The following is a 21227-nucleotide window of genomic DNA, read 5'->3' as shown; positions in this document are numbered from 1 at the left end:
AAGGAGGAGAATCAGGGATGTGAGAAATTCATCTACAAACATTCAGCATCTAAAACTCATTACATCGGCACTTACATATTCTGCAATGACTTCTGGCCTGGGATACCGGCTCACACAGTGCCCTACACCAAGGACTTTACTCACTGATGAAAATAACCAGTTTTGCTGGGACCATAATATTTAGCTCCTTTTGTTTTGCATTTATATGCTTTTCAGATTTTAATGATTAGTATTTGAGTATCAGTATTTCATCTTGGGATTTGAATATGCCTGATACCACATGAATCTGTAATAGCTGGGAGAGTATTCATGAAAAGTATTCATGGCTCCTTCAAGCGGGCTCTCAAAACCCATCTGTTCCTTAAGGCCTTCCAACCATCCACTTAACCTTATCGTTCTCATCACCTCCCACTTTCCTGTCTACTCTTGTATTTGAACCTCTCTGACTCCCCTTGTGTCTGCTGTCTGTCTCCCCTCCCCTTAGTATGTAAGCTCTTTTGAGCTTACAAACTCTATTTGCTTTGCGTGGAGATATTGAAGTCTTGGCTATACTTGTTCTACTCTGTACTGTCATACCCTTGTATACTGTCTGTACTGTATTTTGTACGGCGCTGCGGACACCTCGTGGCGCCATATAAATAAAGAATAATAATAATAATAATGAAATTAGCTGTGGAAAGTGGAAACTAGAAGTGTGCCAGTATTACTACCTTTGAAATACCCATGGGTATACTGATTTGGATTGAGACATTACACCACACATTACACCACATCACACCATCATTCCACCACATCACAAATCACACATCACACCACACCCCACACCCCACATTACACCACATCACAAATCTCACATCACACCACACTCCACACCCCACATCACAAATCACACATCACACCACACCCCACATCACAAATCTCACATCACACCACACTCCACACCACACCCCACCCCACATTACACCACATCACAAATCTCACATCACACCACACCCCACACCCCACATTACACCACATCACAAATCTCACATCACACCACACTCCACACCCCACATCACAAATCACACATCACACCACACCCCACATCACAAATCTCACATCACACCACACTCCACACCACACCCCACCCCACATTACACCACATCACAAATCTCACATCACACCACACCCCACACCCCACATTACACCACATCACAAATCTCACATCACACCACACTCCACACCACACCACACCACACATTACACCACATCACAAATCTCACATCACACCACACTCCACACCCCACATTACACCACATCACAAATCTCACATCACACCACACTCCACACCCCACATCACAAATCACACATCACACCACACCCCACATCACAAATCTCACATCACACCACACTCCACACCACACCCCACCCCACATTACACCACATCACAAATCTCACATCACACCACACCCCACACCCCACATTACACCACATCACAAATCTCACATCACACCACACTCCACACCACACCACACCACACATTACACCACATCACAAATCTCACATCACACCACACTCCACACCCCACATTACACCACATCACAAATCACACATCACACCACACCCCACACCCCACCACATCACAAATCTCACATCACACCACACTCCACACCACACCACACATAACACCACATCACAAATCACACATCACACCACACACCACACCCCACACCATCATTCCACCACATCACAAATCACACCACACCCCACACCACACATTACACCAAATCACAAATCACACATCACACCACACCCCACACCATCATTCTACCACATCACACATCACCCCACACCCCACATTACACCACATCACATCACACACCACACCCCACAACACACATTACACCACATCACAAATCACTGAACTTCATTTGTACTGTAGCATTTTTCAACAAAACAAGTGATCCTTACTTATTTATATCCTTATTCACTGACTATACTCAATGAATAGACAGCCCCATTACAATATATTCTGCGGTAACAGTTTGTATTACTTCCTGTAACTGTTAATACATCACACGTATATATTACTCTTTATATGATAGACAATCGGAGTAAAACCATTCCCTTATTATATTATTTAATTTTCTCTCAGTGTATAAGGAACAGCAGGATCCTCATTACAGCTCCCAGTCAGGGGAGACTGATATAAATACACTGATTTATTGTATATCTGTATAAAACATGTAAAATATGTGTTTTCCTATTTTGCATTTACTTCCCCTATAACATTTCATTTACAATTTTATCACAATGATGTTGAAACTTACTCTCTCCCCTTTCCATTCGTCTGATGGCTGCGTAGTTGTGTTTCCTCAGAGTCAGGTAGAACAGATCCTTGTCAATATCATCCCCATAGATGAACATAATACAGAGGACTCTCATCCTGTCCCTGGATCTTTTGTTTGTTTTCACACGTTCATACTGTTTCAGTGTCAACAGCTTCTGATCCAGAAGCTCATCTAGAAGTGGGTCCACGTCGGTGATTTCCCTTTCCAGATATAAACAGTACTTCTCAACATAGTGCTCCCTGGCTGGAGAGACTAGGGGTACATATAAGTTACTTTCCTTTGGTTAAGCTAATAAATGTCTTCGTGGTGACAGATGTTTCAGGTAGGCTTCATATAGTCATAGTCCTGAATTACTAATATGGTGTTTTATTGCCAAGCACTGGCTTTATAAGACACTAAGGGCTAGATTTACTAAGCTGCGGGTTTGAAAAAGTGGGGATGTTGCCTATAGCAACCAATCAGATTCTAGCTGTCATTTTGTAGAAGGTACTAAATAAATGAAATCTAGAATTTGATTGGTTGCTATAGGCAACATCCCCACTTTTTCAAACCCACAGCTTAGTAAATCTAGCCCTAAGGGTTAAATGTATCAAGCTGAGAGTTTTCCAGCGGGTTTGAAAAGTGGAGATGTTGCCTATAGCAACCAATCAGGTTCTAGCTGTCATTGTGTAGAATGTACTAAATAAATGATAACTAGAATCTGATTGGATTTTTCAAACCCGCCGGAAAACTTTCAGCTTCATATATTTACCCCCAAGTGTACGATGCAGAATTAGTCTCAAAATGGGTATAAGTTACTCAAAAAAGCATACAAACATAGTGTATTTCCACCGATATGCAGAGCCATGCACATGTTGAGATGTGTCTGACTCTGCATCAGCAAGTCATCATTGTCAGTGCTTGTTTACACCGTCCCTGTAACAGGTGCAACAGATACGCCTGTTTACGTGAATACATGATTGCAAGCCCCTTCCCTCCCTCATTCCACATATCCAGTCGTAAGGACGCTCAAGCACCAGATAGGCGCACGTCGGCATTGACGCACATCCATCTGTTCTCTTTGTTGGCATGCGCAGTGCAAATTTGTGTAATTTAAACTATACTGGGCTACATTCAACTATGCATCAGGTCCTTAATTGCAGTTAAATCAACAAATAAGTAAAATATTCTTCAATAGTTTCTTTACTAAAATATGTGTTTCCCTTTTACTTTCATGAATTCTTTGCAACACGTTCAGGGTCGGACTGGCCCGCCGGGAACCGGACGGAGTATTCCCCGGTAGGCCCCGACCCTGATCACCCCGCTCTTCATTGGTGGGGGGAGCGGGTACTTTAAAAAAAAAATAATCACGTGTGATGGCACAGGGGGCTTGTGGCAATGTAATGTGTGTGTGTGTGTAGTAGGTGGAGGCTAATTAATGGGTGCTATTTTGTTTGTGGGGTAATGGTGGGCCAATTTAATTTTATAGTGGGGACTATTAATTTAAGATGGGGTGGTTTGGGCGCTATTAATTGAATGTGTGACTGAGTTTGAGGAGCATGAGGTCTATTTATTAAGTGTGAATATGAATTATTTAATGGCAGTGACAGTTGCGGGAAATAGGTATATTTATTATATGGAAATGCTATTAATTTATTGCTGGGGCTGTTTGGAGGGAGGAAAATAGATTTATTTATTAAATGGGAATACTATTACTTTAATATTGTCGCTGGAGGAAGGCCTAAGTATTAATCGTGGGTCCTATTGATTTAACGCCGGGGCTGGTTGAAATTTTCTAAATGTACTCTTTTTTTTCCTTCAAAATAGGGCCCCCAACATTCCAGGATCCAGACAAGCCGCACCTAAAGAAACCCGCAGACACAGGTGGTAAAAGTGACAAGAACAGGTAGGACAGTCTGTCAAATGTTCTGAGTCTAGTGGGACAATCCCGATTTTTGGTGACTGTTCTGCCCAATCTAAGGGGCAGGTCAAGACTGTGTACTCTTTATATACACACTGCATTTTTTTTATACTACACTATGGTGCTAGCTGTCCTTCGTGGGCTGACCACTACCCCTCTAGTGTCTGGTCTCGCTTCTATGATGGCTGGCCACACCCCTCTGGTGGGCCCCTAGCGTCGCAGGCCCTTCATGCCTCAGTCTGACACTGAACAGGTTTGAAGTGTAGTCATCTTTCAATATTTTGAAAACTTTAATAAAAATTGAAGATCATGTGGAATTAACACAGCACAAGCAACAAATCCATCACTATAGTCCTGTAATTCATAACAACGTGATAACATTTTGTTTTCTTTTGGTAGAATATAGAAATAAAATATAAAAAAATATAAAATATAAAATATTTTTTAGCTTAAGCCCACTATAAAGGAAAAACAGGAAGGAAATAACAGAACGTTTTTCATAGCTAGTGTCAGATTTACTTGTAAACACATAGAGCCCGCCATAAAGTTACCCCACAAAATGAATTGGCTAGTAGTTTCTAGTATAGGAATACCAAATCTATGTACTTTATTTTAGGTGTGATGCAATGTTACGGCCATTAAACAAAGTTACTGATTTTAAGCTTTTTTTTCTTCCCTGACTCCCTGATCTTCCTATCACTCAGTGACGTCTGTGATGACATCACAGAATCTCCCTGTATCAATATGGAAACTCCGCCTTCTGCATTCATCCGCACCCAACGTTCACTGATCACTATTGTTCCTGGTCACATGACTGGCAGACATCAGGGCTACTAGTATTGAGCCCAAACAACATATTGAGCAAATGTAAATTTATATGCAAAACCCATAAATATAGATGGTAGATGGAAAGGGGTTAAACACCATTTAAGCTACATACAAATGATACTTAAAATATCATATTAAAACAAAAACCTGCAATCGTGGCAGATAATAAAACACAAATACTTTAAAAACTTATGTTAACTGTGAAAAAAACTTTATTTCAAAAAATCACCAAAGACAGGATATGACCGAGATCTTACGCTGCTTTTGATACTGTGCATAAGTCCACTGCTGATTGTAGCAGGTCTATCTCAGTGGGTTGCTTGGCTTCTTGTGCCCCCTGTTCATTTTTTAATATCATTTTGTGGGGGGTTTTGTAATGTTTCCAGTTCATTATTAAAGGACATGGGATTTAAATATTCAAATTAATGACACAAATACTTACTGGAATATTGTGATCTCTGCAGTCTCTCCTTCCACTCATCAGATTCCAAGTAATTGATGACTGAGGAGTTGTGTCTTCTCAGGGCTCTGTAGGCCATGTCCTTACCGATGTCATCCCAGTAGCTGATGGTCTCCCACAGTCCCCTCATCTTTTCCAGGGATGTTGGTTTCTCAATCAGATCCTTGTACTGTTCCTGTGTCAGCCGCCCCTGTTCCCAGAGGTCATATAATACTGGATCTACCATCGTTATCCTTCTTATAAGATCTGTTCTGTGCTCGTCCATGAATTTGGCTGTAAAGCGAAGGACATAATCTGCATATCACCAGATATAACGCCTCTATTGCGTCTTTATTATACTGACTCTGTTTCAGGATCTCCGTCTATAGAATTCTTCAGCTAATTACATGTCATTTCTTAAAATGTGTCTCTATATTTTAGGATAAACATATATAAGTAAGTCAGAGACCAACACTAGGCGTTGGTAGAGACCACTTTCTACCTGCGGTCTATGTACGGTATTTATTTTCAATGAAACACAAGTTCATTACTGGCATAGACCTTGGCAAGATAAATAGATTTTATGCCCTTTTAAACAACAGATACTTTCATATTTAGTGATACTGCTAAAATGACTTGATATGCGGAAGTTCTGTGTGAGCTCAATCATCACCATCATCATCTGTTTATATAGCGCCTCTAATTCCGCAGCGCTGTACAGAGAAATCAATCACATCAGTCCCTGCCCCATTGGAGCTTACAGTTTAAATTTCCTAACATACAAACACAGAGAGAGACAGGGAGAGACTAGGGTCAATTTAATAGCAGCCAATTAACCTACCAGTATGTTTTTGGAGTGTGGGAGGAAACCGGAGCACACGGAGGAAACGCACGCAAACATGGGGAGAACATACAAACTCCACACAGATAAGACCAGGAATCGAACTCATGACCCCAGTGCTGTGAGGCAGAAGTGCTAACCACTGAGCCATCGTGCTGCCCAATCCAACCTTCCCTCAGATCCACAATCTCCACAAGGTCTTCTGTACACTTGAATCTAAGTAATAAGAAACTGGTTCACCTGAAAGCAAAAAGTAACTTTCAAGTTTTGAGAATTTATATCTAGATTCAGTTTAAAGTATAAGCCCACCTCTGCAGACCTTTTATTGGAATCCCAGTGTTCTTTTTGTCAGAGATACAGACATAGGCACTACAAGATTACAGCGTTTAGTGCAATAATTGGCTTCTTCCTTGTATTCATATGTTACCTGTTAGGTAAATGCATTTATCCTGTAGGGTTGGGCTCATCATGATATTTGTCTTTGAAGAACAATGCACTAGAGGGTAGGAAAGAAAAAAAAATAAGCACACAGCGTAAATGTCTATCATTGTACCCATTCTCTGCTACTGTTGGAAAGTGAGGGGCTTTGTTACATTTTGTTACATTCCTTAAATAATTCTTTAAATAATATATCATACATGAGAGGGAGAAGAAACAAGGATTCTCTCATAAAGGATGCACTCTTAGGTTCATTACATTTATAAAAACAATTTCAAACTTTATTAGATTCATTAAAACCAATGATGTTTGAACAAAATATTATTAAACTTAAGAAGAAAATTGAAGAAAAAGCCAAGTTATATGATATTAAAAATCTGAAATTCTGCACATCCAGCCATTCCTGTCTCTGTCACTTTTTTTTTTGCAATCAACTTTATTATTATTCTCAGAAGCGTTTTTTTTTTAATTCAATTTCAGATTAGCTCAAATAATAATGATTTTATCAATCTATATCATAACTTGATATCATATCATTAAATATTTGTTCAACAATATAATAAGATATGACGCTGTATAAATTTAGAGAGTTATATCATTCAGAGAGGTCTTTATATTGAACACATTTGTTAACTGACCAATTAAATATCCTCCTTTTTAGTATTTAGTAATAGTTCGCTCAAACATTATTGGTTTTAATGAATGTAATAAAGTTTGAAATTGTTTTAATTAATTGAATGTACTAAGAGTGCATCCGTTGAGAGAATCCTTTTTTCTTCTCACTCTCATGATGACAATTGTATCTCTCTGGAAGCACCTCCTGTGATAAACATAAATATATGTAATTAGCAATTATTAAAATTTGAATACATGGGTGGTTTAATGTAGGAAAATTATAAGAGTTCTGTGCGGTCTGTCCAAAAAAACCTTTTTGTCAATATATCCTACCTCCCAGCAGGGGCAAACGCAGGATTTGAGGAGGGGGGTTTCCACGCCACATCGCCAGTGGGCGTGACCAGCATGCATGGGGGCGTGGCTATAATTTTAGACACACTAGGCTTCTCTCCTACTCTTCCAATCCCCTTCAAATACATGGCAATGCTGTGTGCATTACTGTTATGTGCATGCAGCCCCCCCCTTCATAAGCAGAGCCATGTGAAGTGGGACATACCTCCCAACTGTCCCTGCAGGGGGGAAAAAGTCCTGACTGAGCAGGACAGTCAACCAAAATTGGGACTGCATCACCAGAATAAGGACAGTTGTAGAATGTCCTGCTCTCTCCTACCTGTTCTTGCAGGTTTAGCTATCTGCTGCTGCTGCATATGTCTTATGCTCAGTTGCTGCTTTTGTGTATCCTGGAGTGTTTGGGTCCTGTTTGGAAAAAAGGGATAGGTACATGAAATTTGGAAAGTCTAGCAATGAGTGAACCATTTAGGCCTCCCTCCCCCAAATCAACCCTGACGTTAAATCAATAGCACCTACGTTAAATAGCCCTCCATCCCTGCACCCAGCCTCGGCATTGCAATAACAGTATTCACATTTAATAAATAGATCTATTTCTTACAAACCTGCCCCGACATTAAATAGTATTCACGTTTGATATATAAACATTTTCCCCCAAAAAAACAACACTGATATTAAATAATTAGTATTCACATTTAATAAATAGTTACCAAACTTCCCCACCTGAAATTAATAGGGACTACCATGATCCCCATATTAAATGAAATAGCCTGCACGGTCAGATAAACTGCCCCACCTCTACATTGTTTATAGCTGCACTTTTTTTTAGTACAGCCCCAATTTTTTGGGCACATTTCTTTTTTACTGCACAGTATACATCTAGAAATGTGGGGGCATTATATCCATAAATGTAAGAGACAGTTAAATGTAAGAGACAAACAGTATGTATGAAGAATCATGAAGCACAGTATGCGAATAGGAATGTGAAAGCTGGTTTGCCCATGCCTAATCCAAGAAATCTTCGAAATGTATTTATTTTTTTAATAAGCCACATACCATCACATAGATAAACTCCCTCCGGTTCTCTCCAGCACCAGCGCAGAACTTTACATTATAATCCTCCACACACGTCCAGCGAAAATATCCTTCTGTTAGCCACAACTACGTTCCGCGCTCCGGTATTTAAACAGTCCATCTTGAGAGCAGAAGACACAGACACACAGTGGAATCCTCCTGAGCGTCGATTGGGTGTAAGCATCATGCTGCTCGCCTCCCGATTGGCTACAGGCTTCTCATTCTCTGATTGGCCCAATACAGGATGTGGTCACGCAACCTCCCTAGGTAGCAGGGGGGCCTCTGTTGAATTTTCCCCGATAACCCAGTCTGTGTCCCAGGCAGGAGAGGGGTTTCCAGAGACCAGGAAACCCCCCCTGGGTGCGCGCCTTTCCCAGCACTAAGACATGTGAAATCAGGACAAAATAAGCCCCACCCTGAATCATCCAAACTCCGCCTAATCCACCAATTTTGGGGTGATAAACCACTCCCTCTCATGCAAGCCTGCCCCTTTTTAGGTCCACGACTAGAGACAATTAGAAGGCATGAATACATTATAAAACTCATTTAATATATATATATATATATATATATATATATTATAATTGCAAAGAGCAGCTGTTAATTTAAATAACATTTTAGTATTGGAGGATAGAAGGGATCTAGTAGGGGTCAATTAACTATATTAGTGATAGGGAAAAACCTTACAACTGCATTACCGCCAATAAAAAGGTGGCCCCCTTCCACAATCAGACTATCGTTTATTTATTTTAATAGAGAAATGGCCAATTCAATTTTTACAACATCTTTAAATGACGCTGGCGGTGGAGGTGAGTTGGTGGGGCAGTCACAAGTCGCCATCTGTCCCAGGTTTTCATGTGGTCTGCTTGAATAAATAAGGAGCCCAGGAAAAAGATTGCATGTATCATCCCCCTGGACCACCGGCTAGAGAACAGACCACATTAGGAAAATATTTTCCTAGATAGAAGGTTGTGCAGCTTTAAGGAAGAGGTCCAAGATTTTCCACAAGACAGAAGAGCTCTTAGACTACTGCAGATCGAGGAGAGAGCTCTATTTTTGACCACCAAAAAGTGACCAAAAAGTTATTTACTCTCTGTTAGTGTCCCCAAATCTGACCATTTACTGCCTCTATGTGACACTAAGATCATACATCAATCTTTATAGCAAATCATTTTGCTTTGTTTAGTAAACTTTGCCAATAATTTGCAGAAACTGAATATCTAATGATGATTTTTTTTAAAACAAAATAGTGATGTACAAGAAATGCAGAACACTCCGAATGGCTGTTGGATTACTTTGTCATAGCTGATATGATATTATGTGTAGACAAGAATAAGCTGTTGCAAAACAGAAGAACAAGGGCTACTGGCTGCTTCATCTCAGCAGCTTTCACTTGTATCCCACCTGAATGTCATACAGAATAATCCACTGCAAATATAAAAGCATGAGAAACAATCAAATATTAATGAAGAAGTACAAGTTTATGTAGACTATTTTACATGAGCAATTAAAAGTGTTTTGAATAATGTGTGTCCTAAAGGCAGCATATGAGTGACAATATCACCAATACAACAGGTTGAATAATACAAACCTGTGATAGTCCCATGTTCATGGATACACATGATCTTACTCTTATTGGGGTCTTTGTGTGTTTTGTGTTGTGTTATAGCATTTTCCTTCTTAGGAATTCTGTTCTCTCCTTAGATTATGACTGTATACTTGTTGCATCCATGTCAGTAATTTTGTTTGTATGTTACCAATAACATTATCATTTTGTAAAATGAATCTGTGCTTTAGGCATTTACCCATCTGTATTTTACCTTTCTCGAAGTCACGTTTGAGATCCTCTCTAATTTTATTCTCCTGTATCGCTTTCAGAATAGCCAGAGTCACATAAATCCCATAGGAATCTGTATAATGTCTCCTGATAAGATCAGCGACATGATCTGGATCTTTTCCATCCAGCTGATCTTTTGTAATCTTGATATATCCTTCTGACACTTCCCATTCACTCAGATGTTCTTTAAACCTCTTAAATTTCCTCTTGCCCAGTTTCTTCAGAGCCGTCACTAGGACATTTTGTACCGTCAGCCCCATTATGGTGCAGGTAACTGCTCAGTGATGGGGAACTTCCTTGTGGGCTCAATCCAACTCCCCTCAGATCCACAATTTCCACACGGTCTTTTGTACACTTGTTTCTAAGTAATAAGAGACTGTTACACATGAAAGTAGAGAGTGTTCCATTGTGACAATTGCTCCAGTTCAATATAACGTACATTAATACAGAGACAGTTGCTCAGAGTAAAATTTACTTTATCATCTGATCTCAGTAATAAACTTTGCTGCAAAATATTTTATTTACAGATTGTAAAAATAAAATAAGAGTAAGGTTCACAAAGTAATAAAACCGTGTACGTTCGCCCAAATGAAACCGCCTGTGCACAAAAATAAGAGTGTAATTTCGTTAGAGGATAGTGCACTGCCCCTCCGCAGAATTCACTGCTTCACAATGATGAAAATACTTTGGACTTTCAACTGCAACCTTGTTTTCCCCAAAGTGGAAGAGACAGGAAATAAACAGACATACACAGCTCACTGATGGAGAAACACGTAACATAAACTGAACAGAGATAAAGGCACCATGTAGTAGGTCAGTATAGGTACTTGATTTAAGTTGAATATCTATAAAACAAAGACATCGGCATCTAAGATTAGTAAGAGAGATATTACTCACCCACAACAGGAAATATGGTTCCGTATGTATAAAGTAAATCACTGAACAATACAGTATATATTGTAACACTAACATTGCTGCAAAGAATCATAACTGTCACTTCCACCTTCACTTACATTACACAACTTCCTCTTCTATCCAGTGCTTAAAACCTAAAAATTCTAATTCGTTTGCAGGAAGCTGAGAGGGAATGACACAGCTAGCAGTCATATCCCACCCCAAATTCACTCCCTCTGAATAACAATATCGAAATGAACACATTAACTGCTTGCTCAAAAACATCTTTATTAAAGTATTACAATTACTTTTTCATCATCATCATCTATTTGTTTATATAGCGCCACTAATTCCACAGCGCTGTACACAGAGCTCATTCACATCAGTCCCTGCCCCATTGGAGTTTACAATCTAAATCCCCTAACACACATACACACACACACAGAGGGAGACTAAGGGCAATTTAATAGCAGCCAATTAACCTACCAGTATGATTTTGAAGTGTAGGAGGAAACTGGAGCACCCGGAGGAAACCCACGCAAACACGGGGAGAACGTGCAAACTCCACACAGATAAGGCCATGATCAGGAATCGAACTCATCACCCCAGACAAAATGCTAACCACTGAGCCACCGTGCTGCCCACAGTAAATCTTTAAATAAACTTTTTAATAATAAACCCTCAACAGCCATAAACATTTGAAGATAAAAACAACAATACTGCTGTAATAAAAATGTACAGTCTTCTCTATTGTTTCTTCAGTAATATTCTATTGCAGTTATATTGTCTATCCATTGCTCTACATCTCCGCCTCTTCCCCTGTCTCGTCATGTTACTGACTCACCCTAGACCCTGATTCTATCACTGCAAAATAAGCACCACACAGTGAGGGGCTGTATAGTATATAATATGTTACAGTATATGAAAGAGAGAGTATCCTTAAAAATGTATTTAATATATAATTGAACACAATTCATGTCCACATGCAACAAACGCTTACGACTGTCTATGGGCTATATTTACTAAACTCCGGGTTTGAAAAAGTGGAGATGTTGTCTTTAGCAATCAATCAGATTCTAGCTGTAATTTTGAAGTTGTGGTGGTCATATGAAAATGGCAGCACTTAACCTGCCGAGATAAAAATGTCTATAACTCGGACCACAAGTATAAAATAACAAATACCTGGCGCTAATAATAAAAAAAGACCCTGCTGGAATGTCTCAGAAACGCCGCTAATCTGGGGAAAGTGTCACTCCCCAAAATAGTACCAATCACCACAAAACAATGACAGCACGAATGTGAGGCATCCAGTGGGTAGTATGGACCACTACTATCCAATAGTACTTATTAAATATAAATTCTACAACGATTGCAAAATATAAATATAATCAACATTTATTATAAAAATACATAAAATCCCCAATAATATTCTGGAAGTATTGGTAATTAAGCTAATGATAAACAGTATATAGTGTGCAAAGATATCAGTATATCTTCTTAAATGACCACATGTATAATAGAACCCTATTACAATGTCTCTTGGACCGTGACAATGTCTCTTGGACCGTGAATGATTCAATCTCCAAAAATATATACTCCAAAACATACTATTGTTCAGACTGCTGAGATGAATACACAATTTGTCTCCTAGAGATGTATATCCTCCAATAATATAGTGTAGACCTCACACTGTGAGTATAGCAAATACTTGCAGTTTTCGATGTCCACATTGAGGAGTGATCAGTTTCTGTCTCAGCGTCTCTACAGAAGTGAGGTGCGCACCTCTCATATGTCCGGATAAACACAATGTTGTTCAAACTGTGTTCCTCTTCGAATCCTCAGAGGTATTTGTAGATATAATAGCGAGAGTCTGGTCAAAGTATGAGATAAATGCAATAGGATATACTTGGAGTGGTCTAGATGATCCAGTGATATTGTAGCTGTAGCGACGCGCTTCGTCCTTTCGGTAAGGACTTTGGTTATGGCTATGAAAAAGCCATAACCTCAATTGTTCTCATCATTGAGATCCAAATAGAGTTTATCCTATGGAAGGCAATAATTGATTGTATAGAGGAATACATATTAGATATGAATTAATTCTTTATGTTCACATATGTAGCTTCCAAAAGGCACCCTCAACTAGGGCTATAAGTTGTTTTATGATCTTATCCTTATTTTAGTCGATGACTAATCTTCTAACGAGCATATATAGAGAGCTGCACTGTTTCTAATAGTGATAAGAACCTACCTGTAGCAGTATTTGCTTATTATTTTTCAGTGGGATCCCATCACATATAGGCAAAAGGCACAGAAATTCATTTGAATGCAATAACTTTTCCTTCTCATTGAATCGTTTTCAGTACAAGTAGCAGTGGATCTGCAATGTTAAGCACATTAACTCAGGATATACCATGTAACATTATGTCATCCATATTATGACTCCTTAGTCTAAGAATATATTTATGAAAGTATCAAGTATATCTCTCTTTCTCTGATTCATTCAGAGAATTATAGTTCCATTAGTTCATATGGTTACTTTCATTACTCTATGTTGACCATTTATGTGACATTAATAAACCTAGTTTTACTGGGGATAGTAAACACTACTAATGTCTTCTAAGCACCTGTTATTTTATTATTATTATTAATTTTTATTTATAGGGCGCCACAAAGTATCCGTAGCGCCGTACAAGGACAAACAATGGCACAGTACAAGGTGAAACAGCACAGTACAAGTAACAGTAAGCACTATAACTCTGGGGGCTCAGGCACAGCATGAAAGGAAAGGGGAAAAGTGAGTATAGGCAGGTAACTATGGCCCAAGAGGGTGGGCACGGATGACAGGTTGAGAGTCACTGAGGGGAGCGGAGAGAAGCGAGAGGAGACAGAGGGCAGAGGGACTGAGAGGAGGTGAGCTGAGTAGCTGGAGAGCGCAGTTAAAAGTGATGGAAACAGAAGGTAGGAGAGACCTGCTCAAAGGAGCGTACAATCTAAAGGGAGGGGAAGACAGACAGACACATGGATGAGACGGAGAGACGGGAGAAACGGAGACGGAGTCGAGGAAGGGGGAGAAGGGAAGAAGGGATGAGAAAGAGAGGTAGCCGACCGGTGGGAGTTTAGGCATGAGACTGAAAGGCTTTAAGGAAAAGGTGGGCTTTTAATGTTCGTTTGAAAGAGGACAGATTAGGGGAAGTTCTGATGGAGCGGGGGAGTTTGTTCCAATGGAGGGGAGTGGCGCAGGAGAAGTCTTGGATACGTGCGTGAGAGGAGGTAATCAGAGGGGAAGAGAGGCGACGATCGTTGGACGATCGCAGTGAGCGGGAGGGAGTGTGAATAGAAATAAGGTTAGAGATGTAGGGAGCAGTGGAGTTGGCGAGGGCCTTGTAAGTCAGAGTGAGGAGCTTGAAAAGGATTCTGTAGGGGAAGGGGAGCCAGTGAAGGGCTTGGTAGAGTGGGGATACAGAGGTGGAACGGCGATGTTAGCTCATACATGTGTTGTTTGTACCCACTGCTGAGTGCTCTGACCACTTTGAGAGCTTATCCATATAAATATATTAGACCTTGCTCCCTAGCAACAATTATATATGAAACAGGAATAGACTTGATTATTTTGAGATTGTAATTGCTGCTCGTATCAAATATCATGTCTATTCATTCATACAGATGCTACACATGTAATGGTCTAAGCGCTGTTGATATGAAGCGCTGTCTTTCATTCTTGCTGGCTCGTTTGGTCTTTCACAAAAATAGTCCTATCATGCTGCAATACCAGTGATCCAAGCTCTATTGGCATAAAGTGTGTTATGTCCGTTTCTATCATCACCAATAAAGATTGTCCAATGCAATTAATGTGGTTCCAACGCACAAGAGATTTAATAGCAGAATATATCACAGTATAACCAAATATAAGAAAGTATAACTGATTACGTGTGCGCACTGGATCCAATAACAGTTCAATCCTGAAGTATGTTGTTAAAGAGGCTGTTACTGCATGAGTGACTAGTTTACATACAGTTTGGCTAAAAAAACAGTGATGATGTAACAATGTACACAAGGGTAACACTAAGAAAGTTCTACATTGGTTCAGGGTTTGGCGAGTGCTTGGTTGTGACACAATGCAGGCCGTAAGTCAGTTCAAATGCAGGCCATAGGTCAGTTTAAATACAGGTCATAGGTCAGTTCAAAGAATTCTTCTCCAAACGTGGGGGTGACTTACTCCAACTGCTGTGTACATGTTCTACACCAGGCAACCGCCAAAATTCTGGTTTAAACTAACCCATTAGCAGAGTATTTATGAGAATTAATCTTACACTAATCATAACTAGCGATCGCTATGTGCGATGGTACCAGATTCCTGCTGGTAAAATGTGGATTAATATAAGACCAAACACCATAAATTTCTTAGGACCTGAACCATAAATACCTTTAATGTACATTTATATTTGAATAAATAATCTCTAAGTCTTAATAATAAAAGAATGTTAGTTGGAACTTTATTAAAAGTGAACTATTTACAATGTGCACATGGATTCCCCACCTCCCCCTTCACTTATCCACCTATGTTTCTTATTTTGTTATTTATGTTGCCCATTATAACAAAGAAAAAGTCAATAAGAAAATTATGGATTCTATGTTTTGTCAAATGCTGTATTTGGCGGACCAATAAAAAAAGTTTTAAAAAAAATAAAAGTATATGGTATTCTTTGTGAGCGACCTATTACAGCTTGTAAAAGCAATTCCATGTAACAGGCTGAAATACTGATTATCCCTCAGAGTTGTCGGGGATCTTTTACTTCATGAACCAATATGTTTAGATAAGTACAGAAGAAGCTGGACCTCAAACATTCAAACTAATGGGTGGAATTTAATGAGAAGCTTGGTAGGTGACACTACCTACCACTGGCAGTCAGAGCTGGATGGAACCTTTAGTTTCACAAATTGAACTAATGGTTAATAAAACTTCCAAAGCACTTTTAAGTCAAAACTTCCCAAAGTCATCGTTAACCAGTTTGTTAAACAGCTAGAGACAACGTTAATCTTCTTTCTGAATTAGTCCACAAGTCAGAATCTACAATACATTGTAGTACAATATTACAGTATGTCTTTTTACCCATGTCTACTGTTATATTCTGCGTATGACACATTTCAAATGTTCTATTTAAAACCAAGTGACATTAAACTACATAGAAGCTCAGGGAAGCATCATACCTGGTGCCCGCCCAGGCGGGGGAGTGGGCTTCCTCCTTTCCTCCACCTGTACTTTTCGTGTCATTCCCCCTGAACCCTCCCTCTCCTTTGAAGCCCACTCCATCCGCCTCTTCTACCCCATCCATCTCCGTGTTACTGTCATCTACCGCCCCCCTGGCCCCACCTCCCTCTTCCTTGACAACTTTGCTGCCTGGCTTCCTCACCACCTCTCCTCCGACCTCCACTCCATCATCCTTGGCGACTTTAACTTCTCCATGGACAATCCCACCGACCCTGCTTCCAGCAAACTGCTCACCCTTTCTTCCTCCCTTGGTCTCACCCAATGGACCTCCTCCTCTACCCACTGCTTTGGCCACTCCCTTGATCTTGTCTTCTCCTACCTCTGTAGTCTATCTGACTTCTCCATCTCTCCCTTTCCTCTATCGATCACCATCTCCTCTCCTTCTCTATCTCTTCCCCTGCTCCCCTCCCCCTGCCCAAACCTACTCTGTCCATTCGCAACCTCGACGCTCTCCACCCGGCCTCTCTGTCCTCCTCTCTTGATACCCTCCTTTCTCCCCTTTCCTCCCTGGCCTGCCCCAACCAGGCGGTCTCCCTCTGCAATCTCACCCTCACCTCTGCTCTGGATGCTATCGCCCCTGCCCACTCCGTCCACCCTCGCTGTTCCAAACCCCAACCCTGGCACTCCAAATTTACCTGCTTCCTCCAAAAATGCTCCCGTACCGCTGAACGACACTGGAGAAAATCCCGCTCCCTGGCTGACTTCCTCCACTTTAAATTCATCCTTTCATCCTACAGCTCTGCCCTCTCACTCGCTAAACAATCTTTCTTTAAATCCCTCATCTCTTCCCAATCCTCTAACCCCCGCCGCCTCTTCGCCACCTTCAGCACCCTTCTGGCCCCACCCCCTCCTCCCACCCCCTCCACCCTGACTGCCTCCGACTTCGCCTCCTTTTTCTCCTCTAAAATTGAAGCCATCTGACTTAATATCTCATCCTCCACTCTCTCATCCACCCCCCACTTTTCCGTTCTCCCCCCCTAGCCACCTTTCCTTCCCTTCCACTCCTTCCGCCCCACCACAGACGAGGAAGTCCACTCTCTCATTTCATCCTCCCCCCCATCTACCTGTCCCCTGGATCCCATCCCCTCCCACCTTCTTCGCTCCCTTTCCCCCACCACCTGCTCTCACCTCGCTCACCTCTTTAATCTTTCCCTCTCCACCGGCATCTTCCCCTCCTCCTTCAAACATGCTCTCGTATCCCCCATCCTCAAGAAACCTAATCTTGACCCTACTTCTCCCTCTAACTATCGCCCCATATCACTTCTCCCCTTTGCCTCCAAAATTCTCGAGAGGCTCGTCTGCAGCCGTCTCTCCTCCTTCCTTTCCGAACACTCCCTCCTTGATCCTCTCCAGTCTGGCTTCCGCCCCCTTCACTCCACTGAAACGGCCCTAGCTAAAGTCACCAACGATCTCCTCTCTGCTAAAGCCAGGGGCCACTTCTCCCTTCTCATCCTCCTCGATCTCTCTGCAGCCTTTGACACCGTCGACCACCCCCTCCTCCTCCACACCCTCCAGTCCTTTGGCCTCTCCGGCCCAGTCTTGTCCTGGTTCACCTCTTACCTTGCTGACCAATCCTTCTCTGTGACCACCTCTGGATCTCTCTACCCCCGTCCACCCTTCCAGTCGGAGTCCCCCAGGGCTCTGTCCTGGGACCCTTACTCTTCTCTCTCTACACCTCTTCCCTGGGTAAACTCTTTAGCTCCTACGGCCTCAACTACCACCTCTACGCTGACGACACTCAACTTTACCTCTCCTCTCCTGATCTCTCTGCCTCCCTCCTCTCTAGGGTGTCCGCCTGCCTCTCTGCCATCTCATCCTGGATGTCCTCTCGATTCCTCAAACTTAACCTTGCCAAAACTGAACTCATAGTCTTTCCTCCCTCTCACACCTCGCCCCCTTCTGATCTCTCTATCACTGTCGACAACACCTCTATCTCCCCTGTCCCCCAACTTCGCTGCCTCGGTGTCATCCTTGACTCCTCTCTCTCCTTTGGCCCCCACATTCTCTCTCTCGCTAAATCCTGCTGCTTCCAGCTGCGTAACATCGCTCGCATCCGGCCCTTCCTCTCCCAAGATGCCACCAAATGTCTTATTCACTCTCTGATCATTTCCCACTTGGACTACTGCAACGTCCTCCTTACTAGCCTCCCCTACTCTCATCTCGCTCCCCTTCGATCTGTCCTCAACGCGGCCGCTAGGCTTATCTTCCTTTCTCGCCGCTCCTCATCTGTCTCCCCCCTCTACCTATCCCTTCATTGGCTCCCCTTCCCCTACAGAATCCTCTTCAAGCTCCTCACTCTTACATACAAGGCCCTCGCCAACTCCACTGCACCCTACATCTCCACCCTCCTCTCTATTCATGGTCCATCCCGCCCTCTCCGATCTGCCAATGACCGTCGCCTCTGTTCCCCCCTGATCACCTCCTCCCATGCGCGTATCCAAGACTTCGCCCGCGCTGCCCCCCTCCACTGGAACAAGCTCCCTCCCTCTATCAGAACTTCCCCTAATCTGTCCAGTTTCAAACGGGTTCTAAAAACCCACCTTTTTCTTAAAGCCTTCCAGTCTCCCACTTAATTTCCTACTTTTTCTTCTACCTCTTCCCCTTCATTCCCCTTCCCTTATCCTTATCTCTCCCTCTCTCCCCTGTGTCTCTCTGTCTACCCCACCCCTTAGATTGTACGCTCCTCTGAGCAGGGTCATCTCTCCTCCTGTCCTCACCACTCCTAACTCGGCTCTCCAGCTACCTAGCCCTCCTCCTCGAGGACCCTCTTCCCCCCCGTCCCCTCTCGCTCCTTCCTCTCCCCTCTGGGGGTTTCCCTGTCATCCGGGACCTCCCTCTCGGGCTCAGCCGTATGCAGGACCTTACCCTCTCCCCTCTAGCTGTGCTTTGAGCTCACCGAGTTACTGTGCTTATTGTTTACTGTACTGTGCTGTCTCACCTTGTATTGTAACTTTGTTTGTCCCTGTACGGCGCTACGGATGCCTAGAGGCGCCCTATAAATAAAAATTAATAAAAAAAAATAAAAAATACTTATACTGGTGCAATATTAAGCACCATGCATGGCACTTTTTTGCATCGGGCACAGCCATAGGCCAGCATGCACAGTGTAATAAATAATGTATCTGAAAGTATCCGGTCTTATGTACTGTATGTGTGTAAATAAACTTATACAGTACTACAACTATGTATTATACATATAAATACAAAGCAATACTAAGGTTTTTCCTATTTAGCTACAAATATAAAAATATTGGAGTTGGATACAGTCCATCAGTGATTGTCCCTGGAAATTAGGTACACTATGCATTTACTTTATGAAAGTTAGAAATTTTTGGTACTGTAACTCGTACAATCATCATGACTGTTTGCATCCCAGTAACCCTCTTCACCGCAAGTTGAGATCTGCAGTACTTGAGATGGCCTCAACTACTTAGTCCTATCGTTTGGTGTTCCTACAGTTTGCATGTTGTTGTTGTTAAATAAAAGCCTGAAAGATTGGGGGGGCTAAATGTATCAAGGTCCGTTTTTTCAGCATTTTAAAATGGCTGCAAATCATGGGAGATAACTGGTGATTTGAGTACCCAAGTCACTATATGTATTAAGTAGCGATTTTTAGTAGGATTTCCCAAATAGCTGTTTATCTCTCGCGATTTGCTGCGATTTCAAACATGCCCATGTTTAGCAAACTCGCCCGTGTTTAGCCAAGTCTCCCGTGTTGATGAAATAGCAAGTTCTATTTATAGACTAAGGAGTTTCCCAGCGTGGGAATTCCCTGTAGTCTATAAATAGAGCTTGCGGCTCTATTTCTTTCTTTCGCGACGGGTTGCTTGTATTAGATATCAGCAAAGTAAGCGTTGTCAAGCATGTTCCGGCTGGAATTATAAATTGGGGGTTCTTCTGACCTGAAGAGCTGAAGACTGCTATAAAGTTGGAATTACAAAATGGGGGTCTATGTGACCCGAAGATCAGAAGATTTTTTCAAGCATGGATGTTTGGAATTGCAAATATTTGGGACATTTACATGGACTCTTTGAAATTACAAATAGCTATGAACATGGGATTCAAGCCATTTTGGATTTAAAGCTGCTGACAAAAAAAGAAAACATCAGATTGGTGAGTATATGGGGTTTTATTATTTTTAATAAAAATATGTGTAATTTATTGGGGTTTTATTCTTTTTATTAAAATTTTGTGACTTTTACAAGTTTTGTGGCTTATTTAAAATTTTTTGTGTGTGGAACTACAGGTCACAGCAAGGTATGGGTGTCAGGCCATGTTGGCACTTGTGGTTCTCCGAGTATGCTGGTGCTTGTAGTTCTGCAAGCAGCAACATGCCCAGACTGTCGGGAACGCAATTTGTTGCAAATTTGAAACCAGCTATTTTTTAAAAAACTCATCTCCGGTGGTTTTACAG

The 21227-nt window shown here is 41.6% G+C and overlaps 1 protein-coding gene across 4 annotated transcripts in view; it reads right to left on the bottom strand.

Annotated features, from left to right (window-relative positions):
* The window catches only part of LOC142097224 (uncharacterized), a 35369-nt gene extending 23743 nt beyond the window's left edge, over positions 1–11626 (bottom strand). For 3 of the 4 annotated variants that reach the window (XM_075178888.1, XM_075178889.1, XM_075178891.1), the window contains exons 1-5: positions 11548–11626; positions 10634–11011; positions 6766–6834; positions 5501–5791; positions 2310–2582 (exon numbers count right to left, since the gene is read on the bottom strand). In XM_075178888.1, coding sequence (XP_075034989.1) covers positions 2310–2582; positions 5501–5791; positions 6766–6834; positions 10634–10910 — 910 coding nt within the window. In that variant the 5' untranslated portion in view covers positions 10911–11011; positions 11548–11626. The remainder of the gene's footprint in view (positions 1–2309; positions 2583–5500; positions 5792–6765; positions 6835–10633; positions 11012–11547) is intronic. The other variant, XM_075178890.1, reaches the window with a different exon arrangement.
* Positions 11627–21227: the final 9601 nt, after the last annotated feature.

Source organism: Mixophyes fleayi, chromosome 7 (assembly GCF_038048845.1).
Source record: "Mixophyes fleayi isolate aMixFle1 chromosome 7, aMixFle1.hap1, whole genome shotgun sequence".
NCBI classification, from domain to species: domain Eukaryota; kingdom Metazoa; phylum Chordata; class Amphibia; order Anura; family Limnodynastidae; genus Mixophyes; species Mixophyes fleayi.
This window is presented reverse-complemented; position numbering and strand designations above follow the sequence as displayed.